General features: G+C 44.8%; 2 protein-coding genes and 1 non-coding gene across 5 annotated transcripts; all 3 read left to right on the forward strand.

Moving 5' to 3' along the window:
• The first annotated feature begins 229 nt into the window (after positions 1-229).
• Rhoa (ras homolog family member A) lies at positions 230-23,311 on the forward strand. Of its 3 annotated transcripts, none has more exons than XM_048334865.1 (6): positions 230-400; positions 7,283-7,358; positions 13,399-13,556; positions 17,605-17,725; positions 20,786-20,916; positions 22,080-23,311. In XM_048334865.1, exons 3-6 carry the CDS (start codon positions 13,401-13,403, stop codon positions 22,251-22,253), a joined length of 582 nt encoding a protein of 193 aa, XP_048190822.1. In that variant the 5' UTR covers positions 230-400; positions 7,283-7,358; positions 13,399-13,400; the 3' UTR covers positions 22,254-23,311. The 3 variants fall into 3 exon arrangements, with proteins under 3 accessions (XP_048190822.1, XP_048190824.1, XP_048190823.1); XM_048334867.1 differs by having other exon boundaries at positions 7,283-7,304; XM_048334866.1 differs by lacking the exons at positions 230-400; positions 7,283-7,358 and having other exon boundaries at positions 13,374-13,556.
• LOC125342705 lies at positions 19,500-19,631 on the forward strand. Its single transcript, XR_007209262.1, has one exon. It is a non-coding gene; the product is annotated as a small nucleolar RNA SNORA31 (small nucleolar RNA).
• A 1,000-nt stretch (positions 23,312-24,311) lies between the features above and the next one.
• On the forward strand, positions 24,312-25,224 carry Gpx1 (glutathione peroxidase 1). The gene is made up of 2 exons (XM_048334864.1): positions 24,312-24,613; positions 24,858-25,224. The coding sequence occupies exons 1-2, from the start codon at positions 24,362-24,364 to the stop codon at positions 25,215-25,217; spliced, it is 612 nt and encodes a 203-aa protein (XP_048190821.1). The 5' UTR covers positions 24,312-24,361; the 3' UTR covers positions 25,218-25,224.
• The last annotated feature ends 1,934 nt before the right edge of the window (positions 25,225-27,158 follow it).

The raw sequence follows: 27,158 nt of genomic DNA on the forward strand, positions 1-27,158 counted from the left end.
TATAAAATAGCAACTGGGTCTTTTATAGCCCCGGAGTTCCCGTGATGCCCCGCGCGGCTGCGTCCATTGGTTAAGATGCTAGCTTTTAGGGCGTGGCCGCGCTCCTGAGCAATCGTGGCTGGGCTGTGAGTGTACGCGCGTGCGCGGGACCGCGACGGGACGCCGGCTCGAGCCCGCTGGGCGCTCGGGGGCGCGCACGTCGTTCCCCGCCCTCCCGCCGCCGCCCGCCCGCCCGCCCTCGCTCGCTCGCTCGCTCGCGCTCCCCGCCCGCCGCCCTCCGTCGGTTCTCTCGGTTAGTCCGCCGTCGCCTCTTCAGCTGCCCGCCTTCGTCTCCGAGCTTGCCACTCGCGGACAGGCGTCGTCGGTGTGAAGAGGCTGGACTCGGGAATCCTCGCTTGAGGTGAGCGCGAAGATTTCCCCGAAGCCGCCGCGGCGCCCCGGGCCCGCCCGGCCGGCACTTTTCCGGCCACCCCGCCCGCCGCCCTGCAGCGGCCGCGCCCCACCTGCTGCTCCGGGGCCCGGTCCTCCCTCCCCCACCCCCATCCCGAGCCCGGACCCTGACCCTGACTCCCGGCCGTGGGGGGGGGGGAGCCCGCGCCCCGAGGCGGCGGCCCCGCCCGCGCCGGCCCCGGAAGCGCGCCCCGCCGCCTCCGATGCCCCTTCCCCCCCCCCCCGCCCGCCCGCTCGCCCGCCCGCCCAGCCCGGCCTGGTGGAGCCCGAGCCGCCCTCCCACCCCCGGCGCTTCCTCTCTCACGGCCGCGCTCGGCTGGGCGGGGGCTCGGGGCCCCGGAGAGCCGCGGCGGCCGCGCCGGGGAGTCGGCCCCCGGGGCGGTGGTGGAAGCGGCGCGTGGCTGTCGGGGGAGTTGAAAATGGGAAAGAAACTCTTTTTTTTTTTTTTTCTTTTTAACAACTCCATTTTGCCTTTCTCTCTCTCCACTCCGTTGTGGAACACGAGTCACAACTACTCACCGTGTTCTTCAGGTTGAGAACTGCTCCCGCCTGGGCTTCGATTTCCAGTGCGGTGTTCTCGGAGTTGGAAGATGATGTTGAAATTGTATAGAGATCCGGGAGTGTCTTGTTGCGGGGGGTGGGGGCGTGGGGGTCGGGCGGGGGGGGGGTCGGGCGAAGGTATTTTCCAGCTTGAAAAAACCCCACAATTATTATTATTTATTTATTTTTGGTAACTTGAGAGAGGTTGCATCAAAATCGGTGCAGTTCTACTCAAGAGTTACTACCTTAATTAGGAATCTCTTAACCACCTGTCCCTTAGTTACTCATCGGATCTAGTTTACGGGTCATTTTCATAAAATTGCAGTTATTTTCACCAAATCAATCTTGGTTGGAAAGAAAACAAGCAAAAACATGTTCAGTATCTTTTTTTTTTTTTGGCTTGCAGAGTTGGTTCTACTTACGGGTTTCTAATCATTTAATTTGGTGACTTGTTCGGTTCTTTTTTTTTTTGTCTTTTGACTGTCTTTTGAAATAGGCATTTCTTGCAGGTATGCAGTCGTATTTCTCTGTCAAATTTGAACAAGGGGGAAAGGACCCTCTATACCTTAAAATGTATGTAGTGAGAATTTTTCAACCATTTAGTATCATGTGGATGATTGTCACCTTTGACATGAAAGATTTGTGGACATACTGTTGTGAGCATTTGACACAAGTTACATTCTTTGGTTTAAAAATACAAGAACAGAGATTTAAACATTGTTGAAGAATCCCTTGATAAATTTGTTTTGAGAGTCTGCCTACATATGTAGAGCAGTGATGGCTCTTGGAGACAAAATAGATTGGATTTTTTCTGTATGTGTGTGCCAGTACTGGGGCTTGAACACAGGGTCTGTGCTCTTGCTTTGCCCGGCTCTCTGCTATTTGAGCCATACCTCCACATTGGATTTTTTGCTGGTTAACTGGAGATAAGAGTCTCAGATTTATCTACCTGGCTGACTTTGAACATGATCCTGAAATCTACGCTTCCTAAGTAGCTAGTATTACAGGTGTGAGTCACTGGCATTTGCACGACTATTTTTGTATCAGTACTTGAACTCAGGGCCTGGACATTGTTCTTGACCTTTTTTTGCTCAAGGTTGGCATTCTGCCTCTTGAGCCACAGCTCCACTTGGGGCTTTTGGTGGTTAATTGAAGATAAGAGTCTCACTGACTTTCCTCCCTTGGCTATCTTTGGACCAGGATCCTCAGATCTCAGCCTCTTGAGTTGTTAGGGTTACAGGTGTGAGCCACCAGCACCTGGCTTAGGACTGTTTTTGTTTGTTTTAAATGGAGATATTGGGATTGAACCTAAGGCATAGCATGTGTTGAACAGGTTCTCTACCAAGGAGCTACACTCCAGACCTGCTAGACTCAAAAAGAATTTTCAGGACATGTAGGCCAATTCAATTAGTAGTGAAAACAGTCTCAGAGACGGTCAGGAAGGGACTAGAATTACTTGTTCTATAAGCTAGTTTTAATATGTTCTCTTAACCATTGCTCTAGAGTTAGCTAAAATTTAAGGATTCTATATTACTCCAGTGTTTTCTCTTTTTATTGAAGGTTGTGCATAGTTTGGGAAGAATCTGAAAAATTCATTTGCCAAACATTTCACTTCTTTCACTTTGACATTATACTTCCCTGTGCAACTGGATGGTCCTGATGTGGTTAGTTGAAGGAGATGGATGCACAGAATCCCTTGTTCCTCTAGTTCTGGTTTAAGTATTTAGGTCTTGAGAGCCCAACTTCCAGAGGGAATTACAGAATTCCTTGATTCCAAACCAATGTAATCTGGCTAGACTTAATTTACAGGCCACTGTGAGCCATTTTGGCTTGATTTACTTAGAATGGGATGGGTGAAAAACTGCATATAGCAAGTAGACAGTTTATCATGTGTATGGTTTCGTTGGAGTATTTTTGAAGTCTCAATTCTTTTCCTGTCATTAATACCTTTTTAAAAGTTTTTCCTAGTCATGTTGGGGTGTAAATTATGAAAATGAAAACCGGCAGATTTTTAGGTGTTACCCATGGGGTGGAGTCCAGGTAGTAACCAGAGTCCAAGGGGTTGAATGCTAATTTGACTTAATTGTCCTAAAGAAGAGCCAGACTATCTGTGAGACAGTAGACTCCGGGGAAGTGATTTGGTTTGGTAGACTGCACATTTGGGTTTAATTGTATTATGGGTTTTAGTGATAATGGTATATAGTACATAATCACTGGATTTAAAAATTAGAGAGGCCTGACTGGGGATATGGCTTAGTGGTACAGTGCTTGCCTTGCAGGTACTAAGCCCTGGGTTTGATTCTTCAGCACTACATACACAGAGAAAGCCAGAAGTGGCACTGTGGTTTAAGTAGTAGAGTGCTAGCCTTGAGCAAAAAGAAGCCAGGAACAGTGCTCAGGCTCAGAGTCCAAGCCCCAGGACTGGCCAAAAAATAAAAAAAAATTAGGCCACTGGGCACTTGTGACTCAAGCCTGTGGATCGTGGTTCAAAGCCTGCTTTGACAGGAAAAGTTTGTTAGACTTACCTCCAATGAACCACCAGAAAATTGGAAGTGGTGCTGTGTGGCTCAAAGTGGCAGAGCACTAGCCTTGAGCAAGAAAAGCTCAGGGTACAGCGTCCCAGGTCCTGAGTTCAAGCCCCAAGACTACCACTAACAACAACAAAACTTGGAAAGGCTTGGCATGATGTCACAAGCCTGTAACCCCAAGATAGAGGAAACTGAGGGAACAAGATTCAACTTTAAGGTTAGCCTTGCTACAAATTGAGAGCTGACTTTAAAGGAAAAACTCTTGAGTGTTTACTCTCTTTTTGTGTGTGTGTATGTGCTGGTCCTGGGGCTTGAACTGGTTACTGTCTTTTTAAAAATTATATAGGTGATATACAGAGGGGTTACAGGTACATAAGTCAGGTACTGAGTACATTTCTTTTTGGACAGTGTCATCCCTTCCCTTCCCTTGCTCGCTCCAAGCTTTTTCCTCCTGTCCCCACATACAAATCGTGTACTTCATTTTCAGCATGGTGTCTAATGAGTACCACTGCTGCATTTGTTCACCCTCTGAGCTTTTTTTTTTCTTCTCAAGTCTAGTGCTCTATCACATGAACCACAGCTCCACTTCCACCTTTTTGGTGGATAATTGGACTTTCCTGCCAAGACTGCCTTCAGACTGTGATCCTCAGATCTCAGCCTCCTGAATAGGTAGGGTTACAGAAGTGAGCCACTGGCATCTGGTTTATATTTTACCCTCTTTATTAGCCTGTCCAGTGGAACTCAGTTTTCCCGAACCTATACATTAATATAGTGGTATTTCAGTTGTGTAGTGATGCTGGAGATGGAGCCCTTTCTTAGGCAATTGCTCTTTTTAGCTCCTATATTTTAAACTTGTCATTATTAAGTATGTGTCTTACTATTCTTTTTTGGGGACACATTCACTGTTGAATATTTGTGGCACTAATAAGTTAGATTTTCAAGGTAGTTTGAAGTTTGTAATTGCTGCAAAGTTCCTGTTTTAAATGTGTATTTCAGTGTGTGTGTGTGTGTGTGTGTGTGTGTGTGTGTTGGTCCTTGGGCTTGAATTCAGGGCCTAAGCTCTGTCCTTAAGCTTCCTATTGCTAGATTTTCAAGGTAGTTTGAAGTTTGTAATTGCTGCAAAGTTCCTGTTTTAAATGTTTATTTCAGGTGTGTGTGTGTGTGTGTGTCCTTGGGCTTGAATTCAGGGCCTAAGCTCTGTCCTTAAGCTTCCTATTGCTCAAAACTAGCTACCACTTGAGCCACAGCACCACTTAGGGCTTTTTCTGAGTTTACTGGAGATAAGAGTCTCATGGACTTTCTTCCACAGGTTGGCTTCAAACTGCCATCCTCTCAGCTTCCTAGGTAGCTAGGATTATAGGGGTAAGCCACCAGCACCTGGCTTCAAGTGACTCATTTTTAAATCTGTAGTGCTGTTGTATTAAGTGAAGGTCCTGTGTACTCATAATTATAGTAGTCATGTGACTGACCATCAGATAGGCACAGAAACTTCTCATTGTAGGTGTTGGTCTTAGTCTATTGGTGCTTGCTCCAAGTGCTGATAATGTATTTAGGGTCTTTTTTTTTTTTCTTTTTGCCAGTCCTGGGGCCTGAGCATTGTCCCTGGCTTCTTTTTGCTCAAGGCTAGCACTCTGCCACTTGAGCCACAGTGCTACTTCTGGCTTTTTCTGTTATATCTGGTGCTGAGGAATCGAACCCAGGACTTGATGCATGCTAGGCAAAGTACTCTACACTAAGCCACATTATCAGCCTGTACTTAAAAAAAAATGATTACTGTACTGGGCATGGTAGCACATGCCTATAATCCTAGCTGCTCAGGAGTCTAAAATCTGAGGATTTTGGTTAGAAGAAAGCCTGGGAGGAAAGTCCAAGCGACTCATATCCAATTAACCACCAGAAAGGAAGTGGAGCTGTGGCTTTAAGTGGTCAAGCACCAGCCTTGGGCGAAAAAGCTAAGGGACAGTAATCATTTCCGGAGTTCAAGTCCCACTACCAGTGTGCACTCGCAAACACACACACAGACACAGAGACGGGTGAGGGGTAGGATAGGATGTAGCTCAGAAGTAGATCACTTGTTAGTATGTGCAAGGCTCTGGATTTTGCCAGAACCAAAAAGTTAAATAAAAATTTAAAAACGGAATTTAAAAACGAACGTAAACGGAGCCTTTGGGGGCACGACTATAGTTGATGATAGGCTGTTAGTTTGAGGCCAATTTGGGCTGGACTATGCAGTGAAACCCTGTCTGAAAATAAGTAAATAGCAAACATAATTGGATAAAAACTAGTCATGGAAATGTTTACTGAAGTTTTAGTTGATGGAATATAAGTAATCAATAATGTTTTCTAGGTTTGCTTTTTTTTTTTTTTGCAGTACTAGGGCTTGAACTCAGGGCTTTGTGTTCTCTACAGGTGGTGCTCTACCATTTGAGCTATGCCTCCAGTTGCAGGTTTTTGCTTCTTTTTTTTTTTTCTTTTTTGGCCAGTCCTGGGCCTTGGACTCAGGGCCTGAGCACTGTCCCTGGCTTCTTCCCGCTCAAGGCTAGCACTCTGCCACTTGAGCCACAGCGCCGCTTCTGGCCGTTTTCTGTATATGTGGTACTGGGGAATCGAACCTAGGGCCTCGTGTATCCGAGGCAGGCACTCTTGCCACTAGGCTATATCCCCAGCCCATGGTTTTTGCTTCTTAATTAGAGATAAGAGTCTTGTCAACCCAGGCTCTTTTTGAACCTTTTACCCCCAGCTCTTGGTCTCCTGAGTAGTTAGGATTATAGGCATGAACCACCAGTGCTGATTTTGAGATTTATAGTGGAATGTTGTGCAATTTATATAACTAATTTATTTTGCTTTAAGAAAGGCAGTATTCTCAATAAGCCTGCAATTTTAGCTACTTAGAAAGCTGAGATCTAAGGATTGCAGTTTGAAGCCAGCATAGGCAGGAAGGGCCTGGAAGTGGAGCTATGGCTCATGAGTCCCTAGCCTTAAGCGTAAAAGCCAAGCAAGAGCACAAACCCTTGAACTCAAGCCTCAGTACTGAGGTGAGAAAAGAAAAAGGACACAGTACAAGCTACACACCTGTAGTTCATTCTTGGTACTTGAGTGGTTGAAATCTGAAGGATAGAAGTTTAAGGCTAACTCCGGCAGAAAAGTCAGCGATATTCCTTCTCCACAGAGGGAAGTGTAGCATGCATAGCACCTCTTGCCTGCAACTCCATCAACACTGAGAAGCCTAAAGTAAGCAGACTGTGGCTCAGGTGTGCCTGACCTTCTAGATGTTGCTTTTGCTTCTAGCAAGGCTCATCTGAAAAATAATCAGCAAAAAATTGGGGCTACGGCTGGGAATGTGGCTTTAGCACCACATACACAGAAAAGGCCAGAAGTGGCTCTGTGGCTGAAGAGGTAAGAGTGCTAGCCCTTGAGCAAAAAAAACAAAAAGAAGCCAGGGACACTGCACAGGCCCTCAGTTCCAAGCTCCAGGACTGGCAAAAAAAAAAAAAAAAAAAAAAAATCAGGGCTAGAGGCATGGCTTAAGATATAGAGCACCTGCATAGCAAACAGGAATTTCTGTGAAACCTCATTACCATCAATCAAAGTCAGGAGGGGGTGTGTATACCATTACAAGATTTGGAAATTTTAAATTATGTGGAATTCATTTAAGAGTCACTATAGTAGCTTAGAAAATAACATTGATTATGTACATTTGTCTTAAGTGAAAGAAGCTAAGGATTGTATAAATAGATAATTTCTTCATTTCTTTTATTTTATAGCCTTCTACCTGAGAAGTTCAAGGTACTTTGTTTAACTTCTGTCACATAAACCATAATTTTGCACCGCATATATAAGGTAAGTTGTAAGTAAGTCTATTTCCCTTTCTTATGGAAGGGAGATCATTATTAATGTAAATTCTTGGGACATGTGGACATATCACCAGTATTAATGATCCTCTCATTGGACAGTCTTGATGGTAGTTTTGTTTCAGGACTGGGAATTGAACTCAGGGCTTTTTGAATGCTAAGTTTGTATGTATGTATGTTTGTGTATATGTATGTTTGTGTGTCTGTATGCATGCATGCACATGTGTGTGTCCTGGGGCTTGAACTCAGGGCCTAGGCTTTGCCCCTGACCATTTTTGCTCAAGGCTAGCACTCTACCACTTGAGCCACAGCTCCACTATGGGATTTTTTTCTTTGCTGGTCTGGTGGACTTTCCTGGTTGGGCTGGCTTCTAAGTGGGCTTTAGATCTCTGTCTCCTGTGTAGCTAGGAATACAGGCATGAGCCACAGGTGCCCATCTCTTCAGTTCTACCCACAAATCATCTCAGTAAAAAATAAAGGTATTGAGCATTTGAATATGTCCAAGAAATTGAAGTTCTTAATTTACATTAAACTTTTAATGAAAATACTGATTAAAACAAGTGCCTGGTGACATCCATGCTTTACAGGGAAGCTGTGCCAGTGACTTTTGGAGATTGAATACGGCCAACATAATTGTGTCTTACATCCAGACTTCAAGCATAGATTCTGCTCCCTAAATGTTTTCCTGCTATTTTTATATTTAATTTATAGCTATCAACAAAGTTGTTGGCTTCCTTCCTGTTCAAGAATAATTCAGAAGGCCAGATGCCAATAGCTCACGCCTGTAATACTCAGGAAGCTGAGATCTGAGGATCACAGTTCAAACAGCCTGGGAAAGTTGATGAGACTTTTATCTCCAATGAACCATCAGAAAAATGGAGGTGATGCTATGGCTCAAGTGATAGAATGCTAGCCTTGAGCAAAAGAAGCTCAGGGACGGTGCCCAGGCCCTGAGTTCAAGCACCAGGACTAGAAAAAAAAAAAACCAAAAAACTAATCCTACCTTAATTTACCTCTCAATCTTGAAGGGGTCCTGTTTAAGTATAATAAAGTATTTGTGAGGATATTTACAAAGGAGGTTATGGAAAGAGGAAGTAGAACATGTAGTGGAGATTAGAAAATACTTTATGGAGAAGTGGCATTCTGTCATCTTGAAAGGGGTAAATATTTGCAAAAGAGAGAGGGAGGGGTGACAAGTGTGGTATATTCCTATAATCCCAGCTATTTGGGTTTATAGGAGGAAGCCAGCCCTAGCAAAAAGTTAACTAGACCCTGTCTGAAAAGCAAAATAAAAACTGTGGGTACACAGCTCAGGTGAGATTCTGTGTTAAGTTCCTAGTGCCACAAGAGAGGAGTAAAGGTGGGTGATGGTGGCTTCCTAGGCAGAAGGAAGATGCTAAGCAGATCAGACATACTTTTACTTTCTTAGAAAACTACACTGTGGCACAAATGGTAATGGAGTAGGTCTATCAATGAAATCTAAATTGGACTTTTTTTTTCTTTTGGTAGTGGTAGGACTTGAACTCAGGGCCTGGGTACTGTCCCTGAGCTCTTTTGCTCAAGGCTAATGCTGTACCACTTAGAGTGACAGATCAACTTCTGGTTTTCCAGTGGTCAATTGGAGATAAAATTCTCACAGTTTTCCTGCCTATCTATCTTTGAACTGGAATCATCTGATGTCAGCCTCCTGAGTAGCTAGGATAAACACAGGAGCCACCAGGACCTGGCCTGAAATAGGCTTTTTACATAAGATTACCTGGAATCCTAGAAATGACTTACAATTTCAGGGAAGTGAGTTGGAATATAGTGCTTCTGCAGAAGGTTCACCAGTTTATACAGAGTCTTGTCAAATCCAGGTTAAATTTCTAAATGTTGATCCTTAAATGGATTTTTCTAATGAGGATTTTGTCTTAACCTGATGCTGTAGTTTGTTACATTAGTTTAATTACTTTGTAAAGCCAGTTTTGTAGGTGGTTGTATATTTACAAGTGGTAGATATGAATATTAGTGGGTGCTTAATCAGATTCTTGATATGCCTTCATTTGAAGCAGCTTCCTGCTTGGCTTTGATTTGTCGAACTGTTAGCTACATTTTCATTGTTCTTTTGGCCAGTCCTAGGACGTGAACTCAGGGCCTGAGCACTGTCCCTGGCTTCTTTTTTGCTCAAGGCTAGCACTCTGCCACTTGAGCCACAGCGCCACTTCTGGCCATTTTCTGTATATGTGGTGCTGAGGAATCAAACCCAGGGCCTCATGTATACAAGGCAAGCACTCTTGCCACTAGGCCATATTCCCAGCCCCCATTTTCACTGTTCTTCATTAAATAAATTTTCACTTTGACCCCCCCTTTATTTTGTTTATTAATTGAACACAAATTTTTTGACAAGGTGTGTGCAAAAAGGGTACAGTTACATAGTAGGGCAGTGTGTACATTTCTTGTGATATCTTACATCCTGTTTTTCTATCTCTTCTCTAGGTCAGGTAGACATATATACAGTATACAATGTATCAAGAACATATAGAGTAGCCACATGGCCACGCCCAAGAAAGTTTGCCTAGGGCTTTAAATGTAATGTCGATATTAGACCATATTTGACCCCCGTTTTTAACTTTGGCAAAATTAAATCTCTCATATTAATAAGCTTGCTTCCCCCCCCCCCCCCCCCCCCACCTTTCCTTAGTCTTTTCTCCCTGCCTAGTCTTGTGAGAGAAAACCTTAGGGACTTGTATATGCCTACCACTGAGTTACAGCTCAGTTCCTGAAAGAGCTTTCTTTAGTTTCTGTAATGTCACTATTAAGATTTGTAACTTATTTTCTTGGAATCTCAAGAGCAAAATGAAACCATGTGATTTTTTTTTTTCCTGGCTCCCTTTTTGTTACATCTTTATTTTCTTGTTATATGCTAACTGGTTCATATTGACTAGTATATCATGTAAATTATCTACTAAAACCTGACATGTACTGTCAGGCTAATTTTCTCTCAGTCTGTGGACATTATAGATAGATAGGGACCTACTAACAAAGAAGAGGAAGCCCACTTTCTTGTGTGTGAAATTGATTTACCTCTGTTATGCATACTCGGGCTTACTAATCAACATTAGTAGTTTATGCCTTTACTGCCTTTTCTATATAACTTTTATTTATTCTAAAGTGATAACCTTTGGAATTCTAAGTCAGTACTAACTTGAAGCAGCAGTAAGTACCATGACCCTTTTCAATAGAGGAAGAAGTCTATTAAGGACATGGTGGCTGGAAATAGATCCTGTCAATCAACAGTCCTTTCTGGAATAAATCTTTTCCAGGATAGGCTGAGGGTATCTGAGGAGCAGGGCAAAATAAAATAGTCGTGTTCCTTTTAGCAAGGTGTACAAAATCCCTGAGATTGCTGGGTCTAATCAGCCTCCAGTACAGGAACTTGAATTCAGGCCTTGATTTCTCACTTGGCTTTCTTGCCATGGTCCGCACTCTACTACTTTAGTCAAACCTCCATTTCCCACTTTTTGCTGGCTCACTGGAGTCTTGAGGTTTGTCTGCCTGGACAAACTTCAATTCTCTGGAGTAGCTAGGATTATAGTTGTGACCACTAGTGCCTGGCTTTATTTTATTTTTTGCCAGTCCTGGGGCTTGAACTCAGGGCCTGAGCACTGTCCCTGGCTTCCTTTTGCTCATGGCTAGCACTCTACCACTGGAGGTCCAACGCCACTTCCAGCTTTTTCTGTATATATGGTGCTGAGGAATTGAACCCAGGGCTTCACGTGTGCTAGGCACACGTGCCTACTACTAAGCCATATTTGCAGCCCTCGGCTTTATTTTTTATTTATTTAGTATTTAATAATAGGGTATCAGTATGTAGCCCAAGCTAGACCTGAACTTTTGATCATTGGCATTATAAGTATGGGACCATACCCAGTCACTAAGCTACTTTTTACTTCTATAGATTTACCTATTAGGCATAATTTCTATAGTCATAGGGCATATGATCGTGATTGAATTCATATCTATAATGGTTCCCAGCTTCATCCATCCATGTTGGAGTTTATATTGATCAGTCTTCATTTAGAGTCCTTTTATTTTATTGTTGAATCGGATTCCATGGTATAGCTATATCACAGCCAAATATTTGGTTTAGACAAGATTATTTTAATTGAAACCTTATTTAGTAAGGAATTTTTAAAAATAGGGCATATTGCTGGAGGTGTAGCTTAAGTGGTATAGTATCTGCCTAGCAAGTGCAGGATCCTAAGTTTAGACTCCCAGTACCACCGAAGAAAAGGGGGGAACATGTGAACTTAATCATTAGTACCTTACAATACTTGTGTTTGATCAAGTGAGTGGTTATTTTAAATTCCAATCCAGTTTAGGCTCTTAAAATAAAAAACTAGGTTAAATGAAAAGCTTCAGTGAATAGCTCTAAAGGCCTTCAGGAAGCTGTTCAGACAAATGTGAGTCAACATCATAGTCACACAAACACGAGGAAATCACCATAGACTGCTGTGTGCAGTGGGGAGAACTGCACATTAATGTGTGCTTGTGGTTTAGCCACTTGAACTTCTGAGAAACATCTGATAGACCACTTCTAAGCCATGTAGCCACAATGCCTAGGGCTGTATAGTTCACTACCTTGGGGATCAGTTGGACTTGGAAAAAGAAGTGTAAAATTGCTGGTCACCACTTTTTTTTTCCTTACAGCAGAGCTTCATGAAGCTCTGAAAGCCACAGCCCTTGCTGAGCGTCATTTGTCAGCCACCCCCCCCCCCCAAAAAAAAAGTCAACGATAGACTAATGTTGATGACTTCATAGCTACTCAGGCATTTTTCTGATATGTAAATGAATTTCTAAAAAGAGTACATATAAAGACATAAAAATGTGGAATACAATTGTAACATAGTTTTTTTTCTTTTTTTTTTTTTGGCCAGTCCTTGGGCCCCAGGACTGGCCAAAAAAAAGCAAAAAAAAAAGCAGTGGGCCAGTCCCAATATACTTGCTGTATACTGTCCTCCAATGAAATGTCAGCTGTGAGACATTGTTCTTATGTCACTGCATTGTTTTCTAGCAGCAATTTACAATAGGACAGTATTTTACTATGTGCAGAGCCCACCACAATACAGTGAGGGTAAGGAAGTATTAGGCAGCCGCATCTTGCTGGCTCAGTTGACAGTTTCCTGACTTTATTATGGAAGTGTGAAAGTAGTAACTGTGCATCAATTTTTTTCCCCAGTACTGGAGCTTGAACTCAGGGCCTAGGCACTGTCCTTGAGGCTCAAGGCTAGCACTCTTCCACTTGTGCCACCGCACCATTTCTGTCTTTTTCTGTTCCTGTGGTTCTGAGGAATCAAACCCCCAGTGCTTTATACTTGGTAGGCAAGCACTCTACCACTAAGCCACATTCCCAGTCCTGAGCAAAGAGAGATTACAGGTGTTAACCACTGGTATCTGACAAGACTTTGTTTTGTTTTGGTGGTAGTGCTGGAAGTGAACCTAACGTCTAGTATATGCTCAGCAGATGCTCTGCTTATGAGCAGCCAGACTTGCAGTTTGCTTTGCATCTAAGTCTGGTGCTAAAGTCAGAGCTTCTGTGTAACAAAAAGTAGGTACCTTCTGTGTTTTTTCAATATCGTGAGAGAGCTACTTTGACTGGAGTAGAAATGGAATAATATTTTAAAGGTTTTGGATTTAATAAAAATAAGAACTTTTAAAGTTAGACATAGTGGACTCACCTTTAGTCCCAGCCCTCCAGGAGGCTGAGGCAGGATAGTGAGTTCCCTGCACCCTGGACTACCTAGTAGAATGCTGTGTACACCTGCGCGCATGCACACACACACGGTTAGTCTTTTATCATTAAGTGTAATTTTTTAATTGGGAGGGTTTTTGTGTGTGTGTGCATATGTGTATTTACTACCTTTTGTGCCAAGTGTTATGAGTGTACACTAGAATTTGGATGTGCTAAAGAGAGGTTTGTGTTTATTGGTCACAAAAGGGTGTATTTGTGGCTTCTGCATTGCAGATAACACCTTTGTTCTGTGTTTAAGAGATGGCTGCCATCCGAAAGAAACTTGTGATTGTTGGTGATGGAGCTTGTGGCAAGACATGCTTGCTCATAGTCTTCAGCAAGGACCAGTTCCCAGAGGTTTATGTGCCCACTGTGTTTGAGAACTATGTGGCAGATATTGAAGTGGATGGAAAGCAGGTGAGTATAATTTCCGTTATTAATAACTTGGTACCATTTTGTGTGTTAGGCTATTCATAAAGAGTGTAGAAAATTAAGGTTTTTTTTGGGGGGGGTCCCGTTTGAGAATTTTTAACTCTGGGGGCTTGTGCTTGCGCAGGGCTGGTGCTCCATCACTTGAGCCATACCTCTAGCTCAAGTTTTTTTGTTGTTGTCTTGTTTTTTGCCAGTCCCGGGGCTTGAACTCAGGGCCTGAGCACTGTCCCTGATTTCTTTTTGCTCGAGGCTAGCACTCTATCACTGAGCCACAGTGCCATTTCCAGCTTTTTCTGCATATGTGGTGCTGAGGAATCGAACCCAGGGCTTCATGTATACAAGGCAAGTACTATAACACTAGGCCATATTCCTGGTTCAAGTTTTTTTTTTTTTTTTTTGGCCAGTCCTGGGCCTTGGACTCAGGGCCTGAGCACTGTCCCTGGCTTCCTTTTGCTCAAGGCTAGCACTCTGCCACTTGAGCCACAGCACCACTTCTGGCCGTTTTCTGTATATGTGGTGCTGGGGAATCGAACCCAGGGCCTCATGTATATGAGGCAAGCTCTCTTGCCACTAGGCCATATCCCCAGCCCCCTGGTTCAAGTTTTTGTTGGTTATTTTGGAGATGGAGTCTAGTGGACTTGTCTACTCTTTGAATCAACATGTCTGGATCTCAACCTCCTGAGTAGCTAGGATTATAGGCATGGACTATTAGAGCCCAGCTGAGAATTAGGCTTTTTAGCTTCTTTATAATATAGTATAACAAAAATATTGAGAGTAATCCATTTTTCCTAGCCATTTTATCATCTTAATTTTTTTTTTTTGTCTTTTCTTTTTTTGGTACTGGGGATCGAACCCAGGACGTTGCACTTGCTAGGCAAGCGCTTTGCCACTGAGCTACATCCCAGCCTTCTTTTTAATTTTTTAAGACAGCGTCACTGTGGCTAGCTTCTTTAGCATTTTAAATACTGGGATTATAGAAATATGTCACCATACCCTGATAGCTATCTATTGAGTATGTGTAATACTGATTCTTGAACCCAGAGCCTGGGCTCTCTCCCTTAGCTTGTTCCCCTAAGGCTGGCATTTTACTGTTTGAACCCATAGTTCCTATTTGGCTTTTTGCTGGTTAATTGGGGATAAGTATCTCACAGGTTTTCCTGCTTGGGCTGGCTTAGAACTGAGATCTTCAGATCTTAGCCTCTTAAGTAGTTAGGATTACAATGGTGGTGTAGACTGTTTTAGAAGTGATTGTGATCGAAAGTTTTTGGAAGCAACAGATTCTTTAAGATCTGTAGTCCATTTTTATTCAAATGTTAAATGATCTGTAGTGTTTGTTCTCATGTCATTAGGACCAAAGCACTTTTTCGAACTAAGAATGGGAAAAATATGTAAGAATTTCCAGGAGTGGCATCATATACTTATCTGCAGGAGGCAAAAACTTAAGGATACAGTGGAAAGCCAGCCTGGGCTGCAATAGTTAAATCCTTGAGTGAAAGAAAGAAAAACTTCAACCCAAGAGTACTTTGGATCCTATCTTGAAGATGGCCTATTAATGTAGTGTTGCCAATTTAGCCTTGATTCTCTGGCATTGGATGCTTGAATACATCTTTATTTCCTCCCCCCCTCCTCCCACTTTTCTGTGATTTGCTATACTCTATCACTGAGCTATGCCTCCACCTCTGGTTATTTTTGAGATAAGATATTTTTCTGCCTACGCTGTCCTTGAATAGCCTCCCAAATAAAAAGGATTCTAGGCCTGAGCCACCAGTTCATAGCTTGAATATAGGTATTTCTATGGGTCTGGTAGGAAAGCTGGTTTCTACTTATTCTCCAGGTGTGACGAACTTGGTGACAATATGCTGAGCTCTTTGGAACTTCTGTCATATGGTAGCCTACTTGTCTAACTTAAAATTATTATATAGAGAAAGAGCCGGTTGCTTGAGGGAAGCAAGTTCAGATCAGATTTTTATAGCTTATTTCTCAAAAGCCTAGTGAATTTTGTCTTGATACTCTATCCAAAATGAATGCTTTTCAGTTGTTACAAGTCTAACAACCAATCAGAAAGGTCTGTTCTATCTGTGGTAGTACATTTTGGGAGCTAGCAGCAATACCCCTTGTCTTTTTTTTTTTTTTTTAAAGTTGTTCATTAGTAAGGTGTAGAGAAGAATTGCTCTTGTCTTCTTTGTTTGAAGTGTTTTCCATGCCTAGGTCCATAGGACATTTAGGGACATTGATTTAAAACCTGGAGGAAAGCCAGGAGGCACTGGTGGCTCATGTCTCTAATCCTAGCTTCTCAGACACTGGTGGCTCATGCCTATAATCCTAGCTACTCAGCAGACTGAGATCTGAGAATCTAGATTCACAGCCAGCCTGGACAGAAAAGCACACACAACTCTTATCTCTAATTAACCAGCGAAATACCAGAGTAGAAGCATGGTTTAAGTTGTACAGTATCAGCTTATAGTCGAAAATGCCAAGCAAGAGCACCAGGCCCTGAGTTTAAGGCCCCAATACTAGCACCAAAACAAAATAAGGACCTCCCCCACCAAAAAAAAGCCTTGGGGAATGGCTGTGATTATCTTCCTTATGTTACCAATCTTGAATGTGACTAGCAAGAGAAGGGAGTCCTTCATTCAGGAAGAGATCCCTGAAATACAGGCCCTTAAACTGGAAAAGGGATATCATAGATTGTGCCTCCTGTCTCAGAATCTCAGGAGCTGTGAATGTGGGAGATGACATTGAACAGTGTTTACTACTAGAGCCCAGGAAGCCATCCAAGATTATAAGTGATCATGGTCCCAGAAGCAGAAGTCTTAAACATCCAGTTTAGTTGTAGGAAGCAGTGATGGATCTGCTAGCAGTGCCAGACAATGTGAAAGGGAATAGCCTCTGTCTAGGGATTAGGCATTAATCTAACTTCCTGCTACAGAAGAATGAATAGATTTCCAGCCATAAAAGGGAGTCCTCCACTAAGGTATGTATTTGTTTAGCCATTTAGACTTTCCCTCCCTTCTGCCAGTCTTGAGGCTTGAACTCTGGGCCTGGGCTCTGTCCCTACCACTTGAGCCACAGCACTACTTTCGGCTTTTTCTGTGTAGTTTATTGGAGATAAGAGTCTCATGGACTTTTCCTATCCAAACTGGTTTCAAACCTTGATCCTCAGGTCTCAGCCTCCTAGGTAGCTAGGATTACAGGTGTGAACCAAAGATTCATTTAGACATTTCGTTCAGGCCCCAGGAATAGCACAGAAAAACAATTAAGAGCTCCAGTCTGGCGGGAGTTCAAGGTACATACTGGCACAAGAAAAGAAAAAAGTTACTCAGGCTGGAGGTGTAGCTCAGTGGTAGAATATTTACCTAGGATATGCAAAGCTCTGGGTTCAGTCCTCAGTACTGATTTTTTTTTGCTAGTATCTGGGCTATTAACTTAAGGGTTTCAGTTCATTCAGGATTGCTTGTGGTGGCTGACGCTCTACCACTTGAACCCACACCTCTAGGCCAAATTTTTGCCCAGGCTGGTTTCAGACTTTGATTCTCCAGGTATCAGCCTCCTTGAGTAGCTAGGATTATAGGTGTGAACCAGGTGTGCCTGGTAAAATCTGGTATTTTGTTTCCTATCTTGCCTTCTATACCTGATAGAATGTTAGTTGCAGTTTTTCTCTTTTCTATCCAAATAATGTTACTTGATCTGAAACACTTTATGTAAGATACCAAGTTACTTTAGCTGAACATTTTGAATTGTGCTATGTCATTTAATACTTGTATCTATTTGTAAAAATTGCTATTTTGAGAAAAACTTAACCTAAAAAACACTAAGTTTTCCTATTTGGGATGGTACTATTTGTTTCGTTGTGTTTTTTTAATTTTTATTGTAAAGGTGATGTACTGAGGGGTTATAATTACATAAATAAGGTAATGAGTACATTTCTTTATCAACAGTGAACAGTGAGTGCTATTGGAATGTACTTAGAGTGTCGTGTTTGCCAAAAATGAAGATTAATCTTGTACTTCTATCGTTATTTTTCCCCAAACAGGTAGAATTGGCTTTGTGGGACACAGCTGGGCAGGAAGATTATGATCGCCTGAGACCCCTCTCCTACCCAGACACTGATGTTATACTGATGTGTTTCTCCATTGACAGTCCTGATAGTTTAGGTAAGTTGGCCCTGCAACCTGATACTTGTCACTCTTTGTTTTACATGGTCCACAACCAGTTTCTTCGTCCTTTCTGGGCATCAAGTGGCTGAAAAGCAACCATGAGCTTCAAAGAAAGAATCAAGAGCCCAGGCCTTGGGATAGTGGTCCCTTTTCCAGCCTATGTCTCCCAGATTTGCTGTGGTTAGTAATTGTGGGAGATAATGGTACTGGAATTTGAATTTGGTGCTCTACCACTGGATCACACATCTACACATCTAGCCTTTTTTACTTTTTTTTTTTAAGGTTACTGCATTTATGCATGGGCAGGGTCATCCTGGACCGTGAGTCTATTTACATTTCTCATAACTGGGTTGACAGGAGTGTGTTGCTTTGCCCAGTTTTTTGTTTTTTTTTTTTAAATTGGTTAAAATGAGTTCTCTCACTTTTTACCTGGGCTGGTCTTGAATCCCCATATAGCTTGAGTTATAAGTCTTTTTGTTCAGTCGGTTTGGCTTGATGTTGAAACGGAGTCTTGTTATAAATAGCTACACATACACCTACATTGTGCTGAAGATGCTGAGACGGTTTACATGGTGCTGTAGGACTGTCATGACAGGGCAGAAGGTAGACCAAGAATGTTGTCATCATTAACACAACCTTCAAGGGCCTGTTAGTGGCACTGGATAGTTAGGATTAAAGCCTCAGTATTTTTTTCATGGTTGTCATGTATGTATGTATCTATGCATTTTTGAGCCAGTATTGGGGCATCAAGCCAGTGCTAGAACTCTACCACTTGCACCATAGCTCTACTTCCGGATTTTTGGTGGTTAATTAGAGATGAGAGTCTTGTGGACTTTATTTACTACTTAGGTTGGCTTCAAACTGCTATCCTTAGGTATCAGCCTCCTGAGTAGCTAGGATTACAGGTGTGAGACACGCACCCAGCTTCTCCTGACCCCATTTTAGTGATGGTACTGGCGTCACTTCAGGCTAAAATTGAGCCAAGACTAAAAATGAGAGCAAGTATATCTTGTCATTAGTTCACTCGGGTTATTCTCAGCTGTTGTGATTTGGTTTTCAAATGAAACTGCCTTTCTTTCTGAGGCTACTACTGGACAGCCCTAGAGGCCTTTTGAGGGTCATAGGGAAAATGGAACTATCTGACCTTTTAGACACAAACATGAATTTCATCTAAACCCTATGGAAATGAGGAGGGCTCTGTGACCTTACTTTGATCACCCAGGATATAATCCTATAAGGACAAAATATTTCATTATTTTTCTTTCATCTCACTTTTTTCTTTCAAGAAATTGTCTCCTGCCACATGTGCATGCCTATAATTGTAGCTGCTCAGGAGGCTGAGATCCAGAAGACTGTGGTGCTAGGCCAGCCTAGGGAGGAAAGTGTGAGATTCTTATCTTCAGTTAACTACCAGAAAGCCAGAAGTAGAGCTGTGGCTCAAGTGGTAAAGCACCAGCCTTGAGCAAAAATGGTAGAGGACAGTATAGGCTCTGAGTTCAAGCCCCTGTACTGGCACACACACACACTAGAACTTGTCTCCTGGACTGGAGGTGTGACTCAGTGGTAGATCACCTACCTAGAAGGCCTGAGTCCTTGAGTTCAATTCCCAATAACACCAGTTGCCAAGAAAGAAAAACAAAAGGTTGGGAGCATAGAACTAATGTCTGTCTAAGGTTGGACTTGGTTTTGATTTTACCTGTTTGGGTGTTATGCTATGGTCTGGGTCTGGATCTGGGTGTCAGATTATAAGGTGGGTCAGAAATTAGAATGTATGCATCTCTTTGACAGACCTAGAGCAGTTATGTCTGCTGCTGAGGTTTCCAGTACAGATGCAAGAAAAAGTGTCCTCGCGCTTTCTGTCTGAATGATTGTGGCAGCCAAGATTGAGTAGAGGACTACAGGGGGAAGATACAGAAAATGTTTCCAATTTGGGAGTAACCTTTTTACCCAGCAAAGAGCCTGTTTTTTAAAGAAACAACCTAAAATTTGGTTTATGGATGAATAAAATACATGGTCATTGCTCACCTGATTACAACTTTGAAAGCTTAAATCTTAAAAATAGTTTTAGACAAGGCAGGCACTGGTGGCTCACTTCTGTAATCCTAACTACTCAGAAGGCTGAGATCTAATGATCGAAGTTCAAAGCCAGACTGGACAGGAAAGTCCATGAGTTTGTTTTTTTTTTAATTGCCAATCCTCTGGCTTGAACTCAGGGCCTGGGCACTGTCCCTGGCTTTTGCTCAAGACTTAGCAAGGCTAGCACTCTCATCACTTGAGCTATAGCATCATTTCCGGCCTTTTCTATTTGTATGGTACTGAGGAATTAAACCCAGAGCTTTATGCATGTTATGCACTGTAACACTTAAGTCACATTCTCAGCCTGAGATTATCTACAACTAACCAACAAAAAGCTGGAAGTGGAGCCATCGCTTAAGTAGTTCAGAGGATTGTAGTTCGAAGCCAGCCAGGGCAGTCTCCAATTAACCTTACCAGAAGTGGCGCTGTGGCTCAAAGTGGTAAAGCAATATAATGGTAGAGCTCAGGGACAGCACCCTGGCCCTAAATTCAAGCCCCAGGACCAACAAAAGAAAAAAACCTAAGTCTTTTGTAATGGCTCAAGGTTTTGTGAGCCCATGGACAAGATGGTAGAACATGTGGAATCCGAGCCTGCTGTGGTACCAGAATTGAGACCTTTTGTGTAATTTCAGGTCTGAATCATCTGCCAACGATGACAGGCATAGCCTTTGGGACAGGCAGTTCTATTGGGATGCCATCTTGTGTTTAAATCCTTTGTTCCTCCAGAGCTCTGACTTGGGCTCCACGTCCAGAGGAGCTCAGCAATACTCTTGGACTGAGAGAAGCTGGTAATTTTCAGTGTTTATGGAATGGTAGAGTTATTAGTCTTTCTCTGTGGTTTTTTGAAACTAGTGGGGTTCTATTAAATGGTCCAACATCTGAAGCAGCAAAGAAAGTGTCTTTGCAATTTAACGGAGAGTTTTTGGAGAGTCTGGAAGATGAAATTTTAATATACCCAAACTCTGTGCATATTTCTTTCAGAAAACATCCCAGAAAAATGGACTCCAGAAGTTAAGCATTTCTGTCCAAACGTGCCCATCATCCTGGTTGGAAATAAGAAGGATCTTCGGAATGATGAGCACACAAGGCGGGAGTTAGCTAAGATGAAGCAGGCATGGTCTGGGGGAAAGGTGGAAGGGTGGTGGTGGTGGTATCTGTTTTCCTGTTGTGTTCTTGAACTTGAGCACCAACAAACTCCCTCACGATTCGGTTGTTCTAGAGGCCCAGAAATCCCGTCTGCCTTGTTTACTGGGACCTGCCCAGAGGAATGTTGAGACTCCTTAGTCGTGTGAAATGGGCTGTCTCAGTTGGTAGTCCTCCCAAGGAAAGACAGTCTAGGAAGGAACCATCCCAGTGACACCTGATGTTCCATGTACAGGAGTTTTATCACATGCTCGCTTCCCAGTTATTACCTGGGTACATAGGAGGCCGAGGTAGCAACTGAAGGATCAGGAAATCCTAAAGGTAAGGAAGTTCAGATAGAAAGCCCTAATGTCTTTAAAGTAATGATGGAGGTAGATCTTGGACTCTTTCAGAAGCCAGGTGCTTCATGGCAGAGCCTTCACACAGCAGAGAGAATGCGGACGATTTCAATCTGAGAAACTCAAAACTCACTGCCTTTTCTCTGATAAAGGCAAGCTCTCTATTTCCATCCGTGGGCAGCCTGTCCTTTGTAAAACTAGTACTAGAAGACCTAAGAGCTTGCTTTACATGATGATCTTAAAGTCTTCGAGGGCTGCTCAGGGCTCCCCACCTTCTTTGTTGTTGTTATTGGGGTGTGGGTACTCAGGCTTGGCACTTCGGTCCTGGGCATTGTTCCGTAGCTTTTTTCCCTAAAAGCTGGTGCTCTTGGCACTTGAGCCACAGCTTCACTGCTGGCTTTTTGGTACTTAGTTGGAGATAAGAGTCTCTCATGAAGTCAGGTGCCTTTGGCTCATGCCTGTAACCCTAGATAATCTGGAGACTGAGATCTGAGGATCTCAGTTCCAAGCCAGCCTGGTTAGCAAAGCGAGATTTTCTTAATCAACTAACCATTGCTTAGAATAATGAAGGGGTGGAGGAGTGAACCTGTGATACAAGTGGTAGAACAGGAGCCTCCAATGAAAAAGCCAAGCAAAAACCACACAAGGCCCTGAGTTTTTAAGCTTCAGTACTGACACAAAACAATCTTCAGCTTTTCTGAAGGTAACAGGAATTGCTAGAGGCTAACTGAATTTAAATGTGGTGCACCTAAGTAGTAGGCTTTTAGCTGAAAGTGCTTTTTTCTCTCCACCAGGAGCCAGTAAAACCTGAAGAAGGCAGAGATATGGCCAATAGGATTGGCGCTTTTGGGTACATGGAGTGTTCAGCAAAGACCAAAGACGGAGTGAGAGAGGTTTTTGAAATGGCCACAAGAGCCGCTCTGCAAGCCAGACGTGGGAAGAAAAAATCTGGGTGCCTTGTCTTGTGAAACCTTGCTGCAAGCACAACCCTCACGCGGTTAATTTTGAAGTGCTGTTTATTAATCTTAGTGTATGATTACTGGCCTTTTTCATTTATCTATAATTTACCTAAGATTACAAATCAGAAGTCATCTTGCTACCAGTATTTAGAAGCCAACCATGATTATTAATGATGTCCAGCCCGTCTGACACTGCTCTAACAGCCCTCTCTGCACTCCACCTGACACACCAGGCGCTAATTCAAGGAATTTCTTCTTGCTTCTTTCTAGAAAGAAAAATGGTAACTTTTGTGAATTAGGCTGTAACTACTTTATAACTAACATGTCCTGCCTATCATCTCTCAGCTGCCAGGAACTCTGGTGAGTCACCACTTGAGAGCTTTTATTCCTTAATAGATTTCATCGGCACAGCTCTGGGTGGACATCTAGTTTTTTTTGAAAATGTACTCAAGCCAGAGAGGCAAGTCCATGGCAGCTGTGGCAGTTACAGTTCTGTGGTTTCATGTTAGTTACCTTATAGTTACTGTGTAATTAGTGCCACTTAATGTATGTTACCAAAAATAAATATATCTACCCGAGACTAGATGTAGTATTTTTTGTATAATTGGATTTCCTAATACTGATACTTGTCATTCCCACCAAAAAAAAAAAAAGTGTATTGGTTTTTTAAGAAAACAAAAAAATGAGTGTATCTGGAAATAAAGTCAGATGGAAAAATTCATTTTTAAAATTCCCGCTTTGTCAGTTTCTCTGATAAAATGTGGCCATATCACTGAAAGCAGCCCCTCCCTCATCCCAGTGCCCTCTTCTGGAGCTGGGCTACGGATACAGGATTTGGTCTCACGCCTGAGGCAATTAGACACACAGCCTTTTTCACCTGGACTGCAGGGTCTGGCTCTAATTCACAGTGCTCCTTTCTTACTGTATCCAGGTTCCCTCCCACAGGAGCCACCAGTTCTCATGAGAGACATTGGGGGTTCTCTTCTCTCCAGCTGACTAAACTTTTTTTCTGTACCAGTTAATTTTTCCAACTAATAGAATAAAGGCAGTTTTCTAAACTTCCTGTATCCTGGTGTGTGTTTTGCTTTTCTCCAGGGGTTGGGGACAAGAGGATGGAAGGACTCAGCCCAGCGGACCTAGTTCACCTTGGAGAGAAGGGTGTAGAGTACCAACCTGGTCGTGGTTGGTTCACACCCCCACCCCCTCCATCCAGGACTAACCTGGCTCCTTCCAACAATACGGAAGTGGGTGGGAATGCAATCTGGTCAGCAAGGCTGAATGTCTACGGCCAGCTGCCGGGCTTCACCCCAGAAAGCTGGAGCAGGGCCTCTGGCCCTGTGTTATTTAAAAAAAAAAAAAAGTCTGTTCTAGAAAGGTGCTGAAAGGGGTAAGGCAGACACCTGTAGCACAGGCCTGTAATCTGAGGATTAGCTCAGTGGCTCACTTCTGAGGATCCGGTTTCAAAGCCCGCCCGGACAAGAAAGTCCATGAAACTTAGCTCCAAGGAGCCACCAGGAGACCGGAAGTGGCTCAAGTGGTAGCCCAGGCCCTGAGTTCAAGCCCCACGACCGACCAAAACGAAACAGGTCGAGACCAGAGGCTGACTACCGCCCTTAATGCGGCGGGTGTGGTACCTACTGCGGTCGGCCCTTCCCGGAATCACAGTCGCGGCCGAGGGGAGCCCCGCCGGGCCGTCTGTTTGCGAGCGGCTTCCGGCTGTTGCCGAAGCCAACGGCTGTTCTCCCGGGCCGGGCCGGGCCGCCGCCTAATTAGGAAGCCTTGGAGCAAATGGAGCCCAGAGCGCGCAGGCCTTCGGCGGGGGAACCCTGGTGGCTGCCGCCGGACCCGCCCTGGGTTGCCTGGGCCCGACCGGACCCGACGCGCCCTCCGCTCCACCCAGCGTGGGGAGAGCCAGAGGCCCGCCCGACGCACCGGCCTGCCCTGCGGTCTCCCGGCTGGGGGCGGAGCAGGACCTCGGGGGCGCGCAGCGGGCTGAGGCCGGAAGGCCGCGGGCCACGTGACCGCCCCGCCGACCAGTTAAAAGGAGGCGTCGCCCGGCCCGCCGTCGGCGGATTCGGCTCTAGATCTTCCGCCGCGCTTTGCAGACGCCGTTCGCCATGTGCGCCGCCCGGGCCGCGGCCTCCGCCGCCGCCTCGTCCACCGTGTACAACTTCTCGGCGCGCCCGCTGGGCGGCGGGGAGCCCCTGTGCCTGGGCTCCCTGCGGGGCAAGGTGCTGCTCATCGAGAACGTGGCGTCGCTCTGAGGCACCACGGTCCGGGACTACACCCAGATGAACGAGCTGCAGCGGCGGCTCGGGCCCCGCGGCCTGGTCGTCCTGGGCTTCCCGTGCAACCAGTTTGGACACCAGGTGTGCGGGGCCGGGGAGCGGGTGTGCGTGGGGCGGGGGTGGGGGGGCGGGCCGCCCTCGCTTCCCGGCCGCTGGAATTCTGGCCCGCCCTGGCGATTGTGCAAAGAGGGAACCGTCCCGGTGACTCATCGGAGGGAAAACATTAAAAAACAAAACATGCCCCTTGTTTGTGGTTATAGGGGTCCCCCCTCCACGCGCGGCCCCCAGCCCTAGCTAGCCGCCCTTCTCTCCCTCCCTCCCGTAGGAGAACGCTGAGAACGAAGAGATTCTAAATACCCTCAAGTACGTCCGACCCGGTGGCGGGTTCGAGCCCAACTTCACGCTCTTCGAGAAGTGCGAGGTGAATGGCGCCAAGGCCCATCCCCTCTTCGCCTTCCTGCGGGGGGCCCTGCCGGCGCCCAGCGACGACCCCACCGCGCTCATGACCGACCCCAAGCTGATCATCTGGTCGCCCGTGTGCCGCAACGACGTGGCCTGGAACTTCGAGAAGTTCCTGGTGGGCCCCGACGGCGTGCCGGTGCGGCGGTACAGCCGCCGCTTCCCCACCATCGACATCGAGCGCGACATCGAGGCCCTGCTGACCCAGGGCCCCGGCTCCGCCTGACGCGCCCCCCTGCCCGCGCGGGGCCGACCCTCGCCGCCCGCTGCGGGGATTTCATCCATGAAGGTGTTCCTTCTAAACTTCATGGAGGAACACCCGATGTCCGGGGAAATCCCCTCAGATTGGCGCGGGGCCTGCCTTTCTGCCTTTCCGCCCCAATAAAATGCTGGGTATCACACAACGGCGTTTGTCCAGTGTCCATGTCAGGTACCGTCATTTCCCCCCTTCTGATTTTATTATAACAGCAGGAGTTTAACCCAAAAGTCTGAATCACTAAACTTGTGTGTATATCCTGTGAGATGTGCTCTTTCTTTCCTTTGTGGCATGTCTGCCCCTTATCCCTCAGTTTCTCCTTTTCCTAGGACATATTACAGGGTCATCCTGAGTCTTGTTACAACGCAATCATTATTCCAAAAAGAGAAAGGCAGTAGGGAAGAATTGAAGGTCTAACCCCAAGACTAGTGCTCTCCCCTCAGAATTTGCTGGACTCTATAACGATCTTTGCAAAATAAATGGGCTCTGCTTACATTTAGGTCCTCAAGTGTTAAGCCCACACATGTCCATTTTGCACTGCCACAGTCTGGTGCAATGAGTTTCCCATACTACTATCCAGGGCTTTTATCTATTTTTGCCACTCATATACAGCCTTAGCTAAGCTACACTCAGGACTTAAGAGAGCTGCGTATTCAAGCCTAGGCTATGGGTTTATCATAGAGACCTGTTGCTGCAGCTATGGTCCTGCCCCTTTTATCAGTTGATCCTGTGGCCAATAATCTTTCAGGACAGACCAGAGCTCTTTTCTATCACACAGAAGGGACCTCTGCAGCACCTGAGTGTAGCTTTTGCTTGGGCAGACAAGGACCCAAAGGAAAGGTTGGCAGAATTACTCAGTCCTGCGTGGACTAGAGGCCTGGTATCCAATATTTGTGCCCAAACTGGTGGCTCCAAGGTCCTTCCTATGTCTGAACTTGTATAACCTGGGTGAAATTCCCAAGCCCAGATATAGCATTATTGACAATGTGACAAAAGAAGGAGTGGGTTCGTGGGAGGGTGGTCATATTGAGATGTGTTGTATGAGACATCCAGATGGAGAAACACTTGGAGCAGGTACAAAAAGCTCAGGAGAGCCAGGTGCCAGTGGCTCACACTAGCTACTCAGGAGGCTGAGATCTGAGAATTGTGGTTAAAAGTCAGCCTGGGCAGTAAAGTCTGTAAAACTTATCTCCAATTAACCTGCAAAAAAGCTGGAAGTGGAGATGTGGCTCAAGTGGGAGAGTGCTTGCCTTGAGCAAAAGAAACTCAGGGACCAGTCCTAGACTACCAGTTCAAGCAAAGTGAAATTACCTAGGGAGATTGGCAAGGAAAAAGATCACAGAAGCATGGCTTAAGGCCTATGGATTCACAAGCCTGGGTCAGGTGGCAGAGAAGGGCATCTGGAGAATAAGGATGATGTACTCAAGGAACCAAGAAAAAGGCTATTTCATAAACATTGTTCAGTCGGGGACCAGGGATATAACTCAGTAATAGAGCACTTCTCTACTATTCTCAAAGGCTTGGCTTTGATTTAGCACGTGCTTGCACGCACACACGCACACACACACACATCAGCTGAGAAAAGTGCTTGTCTCAGCAAGCTTGTGTCGGAGCAAGAAGAAGATAAGCAGGTAAAAGCAGGGTGGGTGCCATTGGCTCACACTTGTAATCCTAAGTGACATCTGAGGATCGTGGCACAAAGCCAGTCTAGGCAGGAAAGTCCAGGAAGACTCATGTCCAATTAACCACCAGAAAACCAGAAGTGGAGCTGTGGCTCAAAGAGGTAGACTACTAGCCTTGAGCAAAAGAGCTCAGAGACAGCCCCACCAGGTTAGCTAAATTTCTGGGAGGCAGCATATGCTAGTCTGGGAACTGAATTACAGTGGCTACAAGTCACCCTGGTACATGTGA

This window comes from Perognathus longimembris, chromosome 26, assembly GCF_023159225.1.
Source record: "Perognathus longimembris pacificus isolate PPM17 chromosome 26, ASM2315922v1, whole genome shotgun sequence".
NCBI classification, from domain to species: Eukaryota; Metazoa; Chordata; class Mammalia; order Rodentia; family Heteromyidae; genus Perognathus; species Perognathus longimembris.

Coding starts and splice junctions, on each gene's coding strand:
- Rhoa (XM_048334865.1), top strand. CDS start 13,401: ATGGCTGCCATCCGAAAGAAACTTGTGATTGTTGGTGATGGAGCTTGT. Junction 13,557..17,604: donor TTGAAGTGGATGGAAAGCAG/GTGAGTATAATT, acceptor TTCCCCAAACAG/GTAGAATTGGCTTTGTGGGA. Junction 17,726..20,785: donor TGACAGTCCTGATAGTTTAG/GTAAGTTGGCCC, acceptor TATTTCTTTCAG/AAAACATCCCAGAAAAATGG.